The sequence below is a fragment of the Sphaerodactylus townsendi genome, linkage group LG16 (genome assembly GCF_021028975.2).
Source record: "Sphaerodactylus townsendi isolate TG3544 linkage group LG16, MPM_Stown_v2.3, whole genome shotgun sequence".
Lineage (NCBI taxonomy): Eukaryota > Metazoa > Chordata > Lepidosauria > Squamata > Sphaerodactylidae > Sphaerodactylus > Sphaerodactylus townsendi.
Genome location: NC_059440.1, coordinates 1,268,224 through 1,283,533, shown reverse-complemented (window position 1 = coordinate 1,283,533; position 15,310 = coordinate 1,268,224). Strand labels below are relative to the sequence as shown.

Genomic DNA, 15,310 nt, shown 5'->3' with positions numbered 1-15,310 from the left:
TTGTGTAGCACTAAAGTGACCAGTCATTGTTACAAAACAAGGCTTTTTTTTGTCTGATTATTTTTTGTAAATTAGTGAGTTTAAGGGATGTTGTACATGACCAATATATATTACAAGATTTGTGTCTTCATTTGTTCAGACAGTTTGTGGGGAGAGCAGTTTTTAGAAGTGCATTGCTGTCCCCAACACTATGTGCTGCCTTCCAGAGTAAAATCAAATTAAGGAGGATTATTCAGCTTTGAATTGATGAATTTAGCTATCTGCAAAGATGCGTTCCACAGTGTTTGCTGGTGATTCGGCACATATTTTTGAAAGACAGCAAAAGGAATTAGGAAGTAGTTGGATGAAATGTTTTATTTCACTGAGTTTATTTAAAATGTTCCATATGCAGCTTGTGGGATTTTTGGCGCAAAGTAGCTACTCCAATTATCAACTTGATGCTTCATAGCTGGAACTCTGAATCAAATACATACATTGATTTTAAGGTTTGGGTTGACCTGAATGTTCTCTCTCATTCCTATGAATTCTCAATCATAATCTTCATATAAACATATGTTTTATTTTCTATGGATTCTATGGACAGCACTTTCTCGGGCTACATGTTTTCTGCCTTTTATGCCACACAGTACCTTGTTTGCTTCTGAAGTGCCACCCGCCCAATTATAGGTGAAATTTACTATATGTCCGTATGTTTTTTATCTTGTCTATAAGGTTATCCTTGCTTCTTCAGGTGTAGGTAGTCTGTCTCATGTCTGACTTGAAACTAGTGGCTCTGAATGCAAGAGTGTTTGATGCAGATCAGTTTTCATGAACGTCCTTTAACCAGGCTGTGGTATCTCATGGGTGGTGGTGGTGGTGGACCCTGTTCTTTATCAGTTCTTTCTTTCTTTCTTTCTTTCTTTCTTTCTTTCTTTCTTTCTTTCTTTCTTTCTTTCTTTCTTTCTTTCTTTCTTTCTTTCTTTCTTTCTTTCTTTCTTTCTTTCTTTCTTTCTTTCTTAATAAATAAATAAATAAATAAATAAATAAATAAATAAATAAATAAATAATACATAAGTTCTTAGTTATGGGTGGATAATCTTGCTTAATGTGAGACATATTGGTACATACAACAAAGGTCATGTGGTTAGAATGGAGTACAACTTGTATGAATGGAGTACAACTCGTATGAATAGCATAAGATTCCGGTTCTGACTCTATCCTTGTGTGTGTTACTTCCCACAGAAGTACTAGGCAAAGGGTAGTACTATGAATATGGCATAATATATATATGTGTGTGCAACTAACATTCCCTTATGAATTATATCTTAAATTAGTTCTATAATAAAACTTTACTCCTCACCCTCTTAATAGTTATGTGAAGTGGGTCATGTGATCTGAGTCCATCCAATGATCTAGTGGTCAGTTGGCCAGGAGGCTGAGATCCACTACTGTTTCTGCAATGTTATGATGTCTGCCTCACAGATTTTTGGATTCTTTCTGTCTCTTTCAGCTCCTTCTCCTTGGCGTGATAGTAACTTCTCGACCATGTATTTGTTACAGTTGGCATCTTTGCTGCCCCAGACTGCTCATCTGTACAATGTCTAGATATGCACATTTTGGGTTTGTGGCCTGACTTACATATTTGGTACAATTTCTACAGTTAAATCTGAGGGAAACCTGCCTTTTTAATATGGTTCAGTGGTAGAAGAAGAGTTGGTTTTTATGCCCTGTTTTTTCTCAACCGCAAGGAGTCTCAAAGTGGCTTACAATCACCTTCCCTCCCCCAGAACAGACACCTTGTGAGGTAGGTGGGACTGAAAGAGTTCTGAGAGAACTGTGACTGGCCCAAAGCCACCCTGTAGGCTTCATGTGGAGGGAATCCAACCGGGTTCTTCAGATTAGAATCCACTTCTCTTAACCACTATATAACACTGGCTCTCTTGATTTTTGTGTGTCACTTTTGGGCTGTAGAGCATTTTACTAGAAACATGTTCTCTCCATGTAATGCAACTCTGGAAATGATTGGCCCTTTCTCTCAGTTCTAAAATTGGTCCCATCTTCATAAGTCCATTATAAGAAGGTTCTTTTATAGCCCTGACTCTTCCTGATGGGTTCTGACAGTTGTCATTAAGTTGCTCATGAGATTTAAATCCTTCAGGGAATAATTGTTTTGGATAATTAATCCTTCATAAGAAAATGAAATTCAAGCTCACTGACCGTATTTTTATGTGATACTAAATTCAGGGGCAGAGCTATGGACATGCTGAAGAAAATTTTGGATCAGAGTGAGCCATGTTGGGAGAGTCAGAGATGCCAATTAACATGGAAGCATGTGATAACTAACTTGTAAGTCAGGCACAATTAGATTATTGTTTTGGTCAACTGTAAACCAGGGCAAAGGTACTTCTAGAGTCACAGAGATTTTGTCAATTGGATATGAAGCAGCATCCTCATCCAAAGATCCCCTCAAAGCAACATTCTGAATTCTAGTTTTGGAAATTATGAGTTACCTTGCTGTGTTTTGGACTGCTTTAGACAAATTTCTAGATGAGATGTTCAACCATTTTTCGTATAAATGTAGCTTGCTGCTTTTGTTTATGTAAAAGCAGGGGTCCCCAAACTTTTTAAACAGGGGGCCAGTTCACTGTCCCTCAGACTGTTGGAGGGCCGGACTAAAAAAAACTATGAACAAATTCCTATGCACAAATGATTGTAAAATGTTTGATTTCACCTTTCAGTCTTTCTGTCATGGTCTATTTTTAGAACAGTGACCAAAGTATGTCAAGTACAGGGTGGGCTCCAAATATTGTTGGGGAGGCTGTGGAATACCTTCCCCTGTAAAAAAAAAAAGCAGAACTTTCCCAATGAAGCATTCCATCTAACCCAGGATCAGGTATCTTCCTGGGTTCTTTCCTCCCTAGCTTGGCCAGCTTTAGCCGATTCACCAGCCTGGCTGATGCCAATGGGAGTGAGGCGGAACAGAAAGCCTGAAAGCAACACATGGAGTAGCTGAGAGGGAAGGGTGGAGCAGGCGTTGCCACATGTAAGGTTTCCAACTCTGGGTCAGAAAATGCATGGAGATTTGGGGGTGCCATCATGTAACTGCAATCAGCAGCCGTTGGGGCCGGTTCCTCCTCTCTCTCGAGCCCCCACTGCACATGAATGGAGCCATCGCCGCCATGCCTGGCGGGCCGGATAAATGCCTTCAGGGGGCCACATTTGGCCCCCGGGCCGTAGTTTGGGGACCCCTGTGTAAAAGGAACATTAAAGGCATTTTAGGTGATTGACTCTATTAAGATTGCTTTTTGATACTGTGCACCTGTTTGGAAAGGTAGTATAGCTTGGAAACATATGTTAGACAGTTGCTTCTGTGCTGCTGGAGTAAAGGATTAAAACATCTCTTTTTAAATAAAGGCATTTGAAATTGTTTATTTAAATCACAATAAAAAGAGATCAATTTTAAATAAAAGCTTCCATTTTAAATTTCCTGAATAATCCATATCAATTGGCTGATAAAGCATTGTTTTACAATCTGAGTTTTTATGTAATTTAAGCGTATAATCAGTGGTGAGATTCAAACAATTTAACAACCGGTTCCGGTGGTGGGATTCAAATAATTTAACAACTGGTTGTTTACAAGCACCATTTTAACAACCGGTTCTGCTGAAGTGGTGCGAACCTGCTGGATCCCACCACTGTGTATAATCTCAATATTTTGTCACACAATTTTATGCCTCTTGCTCTGCTGAATTATATATCCTTAGGGACGATACAGATCCCTTTTTGAACTTTTGCAAGGATACTAAATAGGATCACTATGAAATTAAGGCAGCAACTCCACACACGCTTACTTGGCAGTAGACAGCCCATTAGACACAGAGGGGGCTGTCTTTGGAATAAATACTACATAGAGGTGGGCTGTATAAGTGTAGAACTTCTGAGAAACAAGGGCCGGGTTCCAGTTAGATGGAAAGTAAATGTCCATGGTCATTGGATGGTAGTGTCACAAATAGTCATGATCAGACAGTTGAGTATTTTGCAATGTTCAGGTGGTAGAGAGGTGCTCACCTATCATGGATGATGAGGATGAGATATAGGATGGCATTTCCTGAGTTCAGAATCTGCCGCTGCTGGGTTCAGCTGGAAGAAGTCCATAACAATAATAATAATAGCAACACATTGTAATAACTGTCATTTTTATTTATATATTTCTTTCAAACAAAATTGGTAAAATGTAAAAAAATTACTCTGGTAGAAGCACATTATCACATTTTATTAAATTTTATCTCATGTACCCTATGCAGCGGCTTCACGGATGATCTTGACAATTTATTCATAGACACTGGGCATTTTCAGTCAATGAGATTTGGTTGTCCACAACCGTAATTTGTATTTGATGTGCCAACTTTGAATCATAGAATCATAGAGTTGGAAGAGACCACAAGGGCCATCAAGTCCAACCCCCTGCAATGCAGGAACACCCAATCAAAGCACTCCTGACGTATGCTGATCCAGCCTTTGTTTAAAAACCTCCAAAGAAGGAGACTCCCCCACTCTCCAAGGCAGTGAATTCCACTGTTGAACAGCCCTGATGGTTAGGAAGTTCTTCCTAATGTTTAGGTGGAATCTCTTTTCCTGCATCTGAATCCATTGCTCCATGTCCTAGTCTCTGAGGCAGCAGAAAACAAGCTTGCTCCCTCTTCGACATGACATCCCTTCAAATGTTTAAACATAGTTATTATGTCACCTTTGCTTCTCCAGACTAAACATCCCCAGCTCCTTAAGTCTCTCTTCGTAGGGCATGGACTCCAGACCCTTTACCATTTTGGTTGCCTTCCTCTGGACCTACTTCAGCCGGTCAGTATCCCTCCTGAACTGCGGTGCCCAGAACTGTACACAGTTTTTCAAGTGAGGTCTAACCAATGCAGAATAAAGAGGTACAATTACATCCCTCGATCTTGACACTATACTCCTATTGATACAACCCAGAGTCGCATAACTTTGTTCCAGTTATGCTATTTAAACATTACATCAGCTAATATGTTCCTTGAGCATTACTTGGGACAGTGTTACATCTGGTATTAATAATGTATCTGATACATGGAAGATTGACTATCTAAAAGTTTTAAGACTTTTTACTCCCTGTTTCTCCAAAGCAGTCTTGGATGTTGGATTTGGTCAGTGATGTCCAGTAGTTGTGTTATGTCAAACCACCTCATTTGTTCCTTTCTGGCTACTTGAACTTTTGGCTGTTCTCTGTTGAGTATGATATTCAGTAAGTAACTAGCTTGACTAGTACTGATGCCACTTGAAGAAGTTGTGGGTTGATGAAAACTGTTGTAGTGCAGTGACTATAACGCTGGACTTGAGTATGAGAAACTTGGGTTCAGCTTCCCAATCAGCTATGCACATCATTAGGTGATCTTAGGCAGGGCAGAGATTCAGTTCAGACTTTTTTCCAAATGGTGACACGGGCAACGTGACCTTGGTTCGTGGGAACAAATCATGGGAGGCCAGAACTGGAAATCATGGTCTGAAATTGTTTTAGGAGGCTTCTTCCTATCTGAAAACAAACTGTGTAGTTGCAGTATGGTACTTGTACTAATCGTAGCATGCTGGGATCTGAATTATAATAGGCTGTGAGTGGCTTTGGATCCAACAGGTTTGAACTGCAAACTGGTCACAAAAGACTGTTTTTAGAAATGCATTTTGGACAGTCTTGCCCCAGTATAAATTCCCTCAGTCACAGAAGGTCCATAAATGCATTCCATGCTTTTGAACTAAATTTTAGAAGTTGTAGCAATTCTGTTGTTGCTACCTCAAGGGAAAATGGCCACTGAATTCTTTGATAGTTGCTTTGTTTGATCATTAGTGGTTAATGGCGCAAGCATAAGCCATCCATATTCAAAGGTGGTAGGGCCAAGACACAGAGCACTGCATTGATGTAGAAAAAGGGATGAGGTATGAATCAGTTCCAGTTACTGAAGAGCCTGGTATATTTTTTATTTATTTTTTATTTTTCAGATTTTTAGACTGCCCCATCCCCTAGGCAGAAGGGCACAATAAACATTTTGTGAATAAAATACATCAGTTCAGAGGCTGGCCTTGGCATTCCTTTTGTGTAGTCTCACAGCAGAAGGGTCAGATTTCAGTGCCTCAGATTTCCAGTAGTAGTCTATCAAGTTATAGTTGAACATTCCACAAGTGGAGATAAACATTCTTAATTGGTACTAGCGGGCCCGGCCACGCTTCGCTGTGGCTTGGGGGAGGGGGATCAGAAGGGCGGCAGGGCTCCCTGGGTGGGTGGGATGCGGCTGGAGCACGCGCGCGAGGGATGTCAGTGGTAGCTGCTGGGATGTACCGAGAGAGTCCCATCCCAGGGCCGACGCCTGTGCGCGTGGCTTGTGCTCGGCTGGGTCGGTGAAGTTTAATTGTGGCTGAGCGAGAGGGTTGGAAAGGAAGGGAGGAGGGAGGGTAGAGGGTTACCGTGTGTTTCCTGCAGCAGGGTTGTGAACGCTCCTCCTGCCTCTCCCTGTGGGCGGCAGCAGGTGGTGTCACGTGGCGTGCACGCGCACAGCTCTGCGAAGATGGGCAAGGCACGCCCCTTCCCCGGCATGGTGGCCCCTGACTGGTCCGCTGAGGGATTGGGGAAACATGCCTTTTACCGGGCTCCAGTGTGACCTGTGAGCTGATTACCTGTCCGCAATGGGGAGGGACTTCGTGGCAAAATTTGGGAGCAATCGGTCCAGGCGTTTGGGCGTTAGGGCGTGACTAACAAAGTCATGGTTATCTTTTTAGATATATAGATTGCACAGTAATACTTGGATTGCTTGGAAATTAGAAGCCATGGAGATACTGTCTTTGGATTGTTTGGAAATTAGAAGCCATGGAGATACTGTCTTTGGATGGGAATTTTTTTTGGGGGGGGTGTAGTAATGCAGCACTTATTAAATCAAAGCGCAAAATGCATCATTTATATTATTGGCAAAATTGAGAAAAAACCCAGTCTACAGTATGGGGTGCATTCCCCCCCATTTATTTTTTGGGCTCGTATCTAGTAGGAATTAGGGATATAAAACATTTAAATGATTAAACAGTAAGGAACTGTTTACTATAAATACGTTCCTGTAATGTTTAAATGTTTTCTAAAGTTTGGAAAACAAGTCAGTGGACTTTCTGTGCATTTCAGGATTGCCTGTTCTGCAGCCACCACATTTTCCAATGCTGGACTTGCTATTAATCCTGCCACAGGAGCACATTAACAAGCTAATCTTCCTTAATTAAAACCAGTAGCAGAGGTCATGCAATATGTAAGGATATGTATGCCACTAGACTCTGAACTTGTTAATCTTTAAATGACCATTTTTGTTTATTTAAACACTTGCTTTATTAAGTGAAATTTGCATCAGGAGCAGGGCCTCTGTGCTTTGCAGTATTTTCTTTTTAAAATAGTGTGCTGCTAAATTTACCTGTTTTAAATCACCCAGTTTTAATCTCGAGTCTGTGTGTTGTCCACTTTTTTAGTTAAACTAACTTGGTAAATGCAGCCCGGCCTGACTTGAATTGGTCAGAAGTACACAATTCTAAGATTTTTAACATATCAAGAATCATGAAGACCTGAGAACAAAACATCCCTTCTTTCAGGGTGGGAATGCTAACCAGCAGCTCCAACCATTCTTTCCAAAATGCTCTACTATGTTAATTGACAAGTCATATTTATAATCTTTTGTCTGCCTCTAGAAGCTGCTTCACCATGGTAATGAGAGAACGGTCAAAACCAGACCCCAAAGTATTTGCTGTACAGGAGCTGAATTGTAACAGGTCTCTGGGCATAACGAGGTCATCTCAACTGGGCATGTCCTTCTTGCCAAGCAAAGTACCAGTTCCCATTACTGTTTCATGGTAAATAGACTATTACTTACTATGAGCTGTGCTTGGCTGTCCATATACCTATCCTGAATCTAACCAAGATTTTGATCCTGCATCACCATTCTTGGACTACTATAGTTGTAACTGCACCAGGAGTCTAGAAAAAATTCTAGATGGACAGCTTTTTGCTGAGCAAGTAGAGCTTAATTGGTGATAGGACGTTTTCCTTTTTTTAATGATGAAAGCCACTTAACGTTAGACTTGACTTGAAATGATGTTTCTAAAACAGGCAGGGTCAGGTTCTGTTAAGGTGGTGGTTGCAGGCCTTCCTGTTTTGGTTTGATAGTAGCCAAAAGTGTGAAAATCAGCCACCCCAGAATCCTTTTAGCCACTAGCCAAACATAAGTGAGCCAGAGAACTGCAAGCAGCATCTGTAATTCATGTTCAGTAATCAGGGAAAGAGAGATGCAAAAGAGAACATGGTACAGGTTTTTTTGCCGAAGAACCAGCCATCCTCAAATTTATTTGGCGCCTCTAATTATTTCAGTCTATACAGATTTCATTAGTAGTTTTTAACATCTTGTTTTTTTACTCTTAAATGTTCTTGCCATCAAGAAACTGCCCTTTCTTGCACGAGCTGTGTCTTGATGATTTAATGCATGTTTTTAAAACAGATGACTTGCTGCTCAAATTCTAATGACCTGCCATCAAGAAAAGCTAGCTAGCTGCGAACAAAAATGTTGTGGATCAATGACTCTGCTGCATTTTTACTGCATTTTTACTGATGTTTCTCTGTTGTCAGACTTTTACTCTGTTGCTGTCAACTCAGATTTTGTCATAGTAAGAACCAAGAATAGTTCTAGGCATTGTTGGGAAACTAGCAGTTAAATGGGCTCCATAAATGGATCTGGGATTGGACTGCCTATCCTTCTGGAAAGGAATAGTTGGGACTTGTCAACTTGGAAGCACCATTCTCTATATTCTTACCTGTTACATCGGCACATGAGGAAGTTACAGTATTTCTTGGTATAACAAGGGATGGTAGAGAAATATCGAGTAAAACTGCAGTGGAATTTTGTGCATGTGGTAAATAAATCTTGATAAGTTCCTTTAGTCTGTGTTATTGAAAATGAAATATTACAAAATGTGTTGCCTATGACTTGGAGTTTTAATCTTTAATCGTAAGGCAGCATTTTCCATTTTCCACTGACATTTGATTGTTTTACTGCTGACTGCATGGTGCACAACTAAATTTCATTGAGCACCATAAATGGCTTTCTCCTTTAATCTAATGAGCATCGTTTGCTGTGGTATTAACTTGCACTGGAATTCTTAAACAGGTATTAAACTTGCAGGTGATTATTGCTGTAAAATTGCTCATTCAAACCTGGCTGTCTCTGAACTGGCGTGCAGTACAGCTGCTTGTTTTGCTTTCTCACATACAAACACAGCTGGCTTTCTTTTTTAAAATTCTTATGATCAGCAGATTGGCACATGATCTGCATAACAGATTAACAAATTAGCACTCTAGAATAGGTTTACATATAATCTACTGAATATTAAATGGGACAGCTTATTCCTTAAGTCTAATATAGTGTTGTATTGAAAACTGCAGATGTTAATTCAAGAGTTGCTCTGTGCCATAAACATGGAAGTCTTCCAGTGGGGTATAAGCTCATGGAATGGCGAACTATTGTGACTTTACAGATTTGTAGGGATAGAGCCACTCCTTGTACCTATGAACTCCAAGGCAAGCAGCTGTTTTGTTTTTTAGAGTTTGATGGAAACAAAACTACACCCCACCCCCCAAAAGCCCCACAACAACAAAGCCAGCAGCTACACCTTGGAGAAAGATGGTTGCTATAGCACCAGAGTCTGCAACCTGCGGCTCTCCAGATGTTCATGGACTACAATTCCAATCAGCCCCTGCCACCATGGCCGATTGTCCATAGTGGTAGGGGCTGATGGGAATTGTAGTCCATGAACATCTGGGGAGCCGCAGGTTGCAGACCCCTGCGCACAATTGAGAAAATTTAGGATGGTCTGCCTGAGAGGCAGTGTGGTGTAATGATTAAGGTGTTGGATTAGGATCGGGGAAACTGAGGTTCATATCCCTGCTTGCTCCATGGAAGCTTGCTGGGTAGCCTTGGGCCAATCACACACTCTCAACCCTTGATCCTGGCAAGTATTTTGATGGAACACCCCAAGGAATATTAGGTTCTAACTAGAGGCAGGCAGTGGCAAACCACCTCTGAACAAAAGTCATTTGCTTTGAAAACGCTATGGGGTCGCCCTAAGTCAGCTGTGATTGAATGGGAAAAATTAAATTATAGACAGTATTATTGCTGTGGCTAAGTATTATATGGGTTTCAAGTAGTATATGTGCTCCGTGCTAGTTTGAAAAGAAAGAGTTGTATAGTGGCCTCTGCCATCTTGTTGCAAGTATTGACAGATTGCTAGAATGTGTTCAGAAAAAGTTCTGCATTTTGCAGTTGGGCGTCCTTCTTTAGGATAAAACTTTTTTCCGAAATTCACAGCTTGCCATGTTGGCCATTGAAGGCAAAAAGAAGACACATCTGATCTAACCATAATTTTATTAAAAGAAGGGGAAACTTGACATTTGGTTCAAATTCTTCCTTGTTTTGTGTTCTTGTTACATATTCAGTGGGTATACCCTGCCTATTTTTAGCAGTATGTCTCTGTAGCATGCTGGTCCCATGGCTGCTTTTGCTGGCATTGCTGAAAATAGTCTTTGCTCATGTACCTATCTGCATAGTGGGGAGAAACTGAGCCAAGTTGTGTACATGTGAAGCTGTCTCTGATTATGATGAGACCAGTCATTGTGGGAACTTTAGAATGAAAATAAAAACATGAAAGAAAGAGGGAAAAGCCAGAACCAGCCTACTTCGGAGTCTTCTATACTGATCAGTTTTCTTTCATGCAGGCCTAGTCACAAAACATTGCTGCTGGTAAAAAAAAAAACACAAATCTTTCAGAACATCATATTGTTACTGGCTATCCAAAGTTTTTCCTTTGGTCTAGCTCAGGGGTCAGCAACCTTTAACACCCAAAGAGCCATTTGGACCTGTTTTCCACGGAAAAGAAAACACTTGGAGCTGCAAATACTTTAAAACTTCTAAAATGAAGATAACATTGTATATATTCTCATGCAGGGAGAAGTTGTACTGGAGTAGGGGAACATCTGCATGGGTGTTTTCCAGCTGCTGCTCAGGGAAGGCAGGATGAAGAATTTCGTCACTTCCTGGACAAATGTCAGGTGGCCATCAGCCGCACCCTAAAAGCCTGCATCATCGAGGCTTACAAGGCGGCCGGCCTGCAACCACCACAAGGGATTACGGCCCACTCCACCCGCAGTGCAGCGACCAAGGCAGCCTTCCGAAAGCAGGTGCCACTGACGGATATATGCCGCGCAGCGACATGGTCTACCCCATCGACCTTCGTCAGACACTACAAACTCCAATCTCTAGCAGCCTCCGAGGTCACGTTTGGGAGAAGGGTGCTGGATCACATCATCGAAGACTAATCAACTCACTCATCGGGGACTGCTCTGGGAGGTCCCATGCAGATGTTCCCCTACTCCAGTAGAACGGTCCATTGGATACTTACAGTGAAGGGGCCTTCTACTGGAGGATAGGGGAACATCTGGGCCTGCCCGGAATGCACATCAGTCTCCGAACACCGACCAACATCACGACTAAGACTCCTTCACTTCCTGTTCCTCTCCAACTCTACTGCTTCGACACTCAATAACTGGAGAAGGGAGGGGTGTCCAGCCCCCACCCAGGAAGTGACGAAATTCTTCATCCTGCCTTCCCTGAGCAGCAGCTGAAAAACACCCATGCAGATGTTCCCCTATCCTCCAGTAGAAGGCCCCTTCATGGTAAGTATCCAATGGACCGTTCCCTTCTTTGGGGCCCATTTTTACCCATTAAAGCAAAAGGGGGGGGGGGTAAAAAGTTTGTTGCTTTGTACATGATTCAAATGACCAGCAATAGAATCCCCGTTTCACACACTTCTCTTTTCTTGTGTTGAAAGACACTGATTATGCCCCCCCCCCCAAAAGAACCCCCTCAAATTCCACTTGGCTGGTGGATCAAAATTGGTGCCTTTAATGGGGTTGTCAACTTCCAGGGGGAAACGGAACTTCTCCCCCCTCTGAGAAAATGTCTGCCATGGAGGGTGGACTCGACAGCCATATTCCTCACTGAGCATGGCCCCCGCCCTAGTCCCAAAAGCCACAGCTTCTGAGAATCTACCCCCAAATGTCCTGGGATTTGCCTGCCGAGAGTTGGCAACCCGCAACAACCATGGCTGAGGATGATCCCGGCCTTCCTCCCTTCCACGATCTACAAGCCTACCCTCCACTGGCTTACTCTGAAGTAAACCTCCCAAGATCCACGTGCAAGGCTTTCCCCATGCGCTCCTGCCCTCCTTGGCAATGCTGAAGCAAACAATTCCCACCCACCCCCACTCCCCATCAATTGTTATAATGAGAATTTTCTACTGATTTTATTGGAATTATTGGAATTGATGTACATTGCCCTTAGCCCTTTGGGGGAGGGCGGTATAAAAGCGTAATTAATAAATAAAAATAAAAATTTAAAACAGCCCCGATGAGTGCAACTTGCAGGGCTGCGGGTAACAACTCATTCAAAACCTGACATTGTCTTTCTCACCTGGACTGAGCCAGGCTGCCATCCGCCAGGAAAGCCCCTGGAGCTCAGTGGGGCTGCTGGGGGGGGGGGGGTCTGCAACCCAAGGCGGTGCTGCTGGGGTCCCCCATGTGGTCCCACCCCCCAAGAAGGACCCGGGGAGGGGGAAATGAGGCCACCCAAAGCAGGGTCAACCCCTGTCCCCCCATTCAAGGGGGGTGGACTGATGTTAGGATTGCGCTGAAAATCTGCGCTTCTGCAACTCCCTCCTGTTTCCCGCCCTTTGCCACTCACCTGTTCAAGAGGATCCACCAGGCAGCTGGGACAGGGAAGCCAGAAGTAGCTTGGGATAGCTGTCTCGGGCTGTGCCTCTCTAGGAACAGGGGCTCTTTCCCATTAACCCTTAGGGCGACTCTCCGAAGGAAGCTGAGAGGACTCAAGCCACACGGAGCCGCAGTGCAAGGACGAAAGAGCCGCGTGTGGCTCCGGAGCCTCAGGTTGCAGACCCCTGGTCTAGCTTGCTCTAGAAAATCACCCATGTCCTTAACTTTATACTTGTCTCATTTTTGTTTTTCACTCAGGTGTTTGATATGTATAGAGCACACAATCTCTTATAAAATTCTTTCCTGTTCTTTGTTCCCAATTTTGCAACAAATCAAAGCAATTAGTACTAATTTCTGGGCATTCAGATTTCACTTATGATATCTGGAGTTAATGAGTTTAGAAGTAATAAGCCGTGTGCATTGGTTTGGGGATGGGAAAGGATTTACATCATTTGTGCCTCTGTGATTTCAGGGTCATGCATGTGTCACAAAACAGTATTTGAAAAAAGTAAGCTAAGAAGGGAATGAAATGAAACTTTTAATAGTCAGAAGTAATTCTTGATACTGGTCAAGCAGTTACTGCTTACAAATTAGTAGAGCTCCAATGTGACAAAAGGGTCTGAATCATAGAAATTATTTGGTCTGTAGGGAAGGTTAGAAACTGCAGGAAGGTTGGCTGGTTCCAGTTCCCTCAACTTGCTCACTCATTACAATAGTAGAATTATTTAATTGTTGTGGAGTTGGTTGGACCTTGAGCTGCTTTATTGTGTAATGGAGAAAAGTATCTAGGTACTTGAATTTATAAGCAGACAGCTGTCTTTACAGAGTTTATTTTTTCACGTACGTTATATTAATAATACGCTGTATGTTCAGTGCAGTTGGAAGGCTTAGCTGTAGCTGATGCTTTTCAAGACTTAGCTGGTTCAGGACATAGTAATACCTAACGATCTCCTAGAATGTGAGAAGCAAATTGTCAATGTGTATATAATGGTAGAAATAGAGAGTCTTGTCATGATTCCATCCCATGGCTCTGATATTTGGAGGCTGTCTGAGAAACGCCTTAAAAATACTGGGTGTCATCCTGTAGATGAACTTCTCCAAAGGAAATTTTTAGTGTTCGTCTCTATCCACAGGAATCTGCATGAGTTGACTCCCCTTGGCATACAGCAGAAAGACATGGTGTTGCAACATTGTTGATGTGTTTATGCTTAGTTACTCAGATTAATAAAGTTAACTGTGTATGTGATTCTGGTGGCATGTGACAATGTTCAGGTGCAGGATTTCTTTCCTGACCACTGCAGTGGTATTAATCCATCATAAAAGCCCTTTTGTGTCAGACAGCAATTCTCATCATAAGTTCTCACAGTAGTCACCTGGAGGCTCTTCCCAGCCATTGCCACCCATCCAAAAGCTGGCTTGTTTCCCCACTCCTACAAATGAAGCCTGCTGGGTAACCTCGGGCTAGTCACAGTTCTCTTTGAACTCTCTCAGTCCCACCTACTTCACAAGGCATATGTTGTGGGGAGAAGGAAAGATAATTGTAAGTAACTTTTAGACTCCTTAAAGGTAGAGAAAAATGAGGTGAAAAAACCAACTCCTCCTCCTCCTCTTCCTTTTCCTTCTGTCTTCCTATTCTGGGGATTGAAGGAACTGCATCAGCAGAACCCATGTGGGACAGGGTCTGTCATAATGAGATGTAATTGCGTGTGATTGAATGAAAATGTTGGCCGTGAAAGTTGGCCATGAAATTTTATAGGTTTCTTCTGTTTTTTTTCCTCTCTGTCTTGGTTCTTCTCTCTACAACTTCCAGTTGGGTGATTCTAAATACCGTATATACTCGTGTATAAGTTGACCCGCATATAAGTGGGTCGAAAACCTAATTTTACCACAAAAAGCTGGGAAAACTTATTGACTCGCGTATAAGTCGAGGGTGGGAAATGCCGCAGCTGCTGGTAAATTTCAAAAATAAAAATAGATACCAATAAAATTACATCAATTGAGGCATCAGTAGGTTAAATGTTTTTGAATATTTCTTTTCAAAGAAAAAAACAGTAAAACTGGCTCAGTAAATGAAAAAGAGGGTCAACAAGAACAGTATGGTATCAACAAAAACGAAAAAAGTACAAAAACCGTAGGTCAATCAGCAAACCAAGCTAAAACACAAGAGAGTTAAAATCCTTCAAAAAACTGGATTCCCTCTCCTCATCATCTGTATGTCCAAATGTAACTCTTAACTTTAGGATTTTAAGAGGGATATTATCAAGAAATGGAAAATTACTATTAGCTTCCATTGCTTGTAAACAATGGGGATGGGGCACCCAAACTAAACTCACCAAACCTTGGCTGGTATCATAAAGAGACTCTCCTGATGAGACCAGCCAGGTTTAGTGAAGTTTAATTCAAGTGAGGGTCCAAAGTTATGGACCCTCAAATGGGTAGCCCCATCTACTAATCGCTCCCATTGAA

The 15,310-nt window shown here is 42.2% G+C and overlaps 2 protein-coding genes across 2 annotated transcripts in view; both read left to right on the top strand.

The window, feature by feature from the left end:
- NLK (nemo like kinase) overlaps positions 1-7,754 on the top strand; it is a 543,928-nt gene extending 536,174 nt beyond the window's left edge. The window contains exon 10 of the mRNA XM_048518757.1: positions 7,720-7,754. Coding sequence (XP_048374714.1) covers positions 7,720-7,739 — 20 coding nt within the window. The 3' untranslated portion in view covers positions 7,740-7,754. The remainder of the gene's footprint in view (positions 1-7,719) is intronic.
- Positions 1-15,310, top strand: part of PAFAH1B1 (platelet activating factor acetylhydrolase 1b regulatory subunit 1) — a 126,125-nt gene that overhangs the window by 3,581 nt on the left and 107,234 nt on the right. The gene's annotated exons all lie outside the window — the stretch shown is intronic.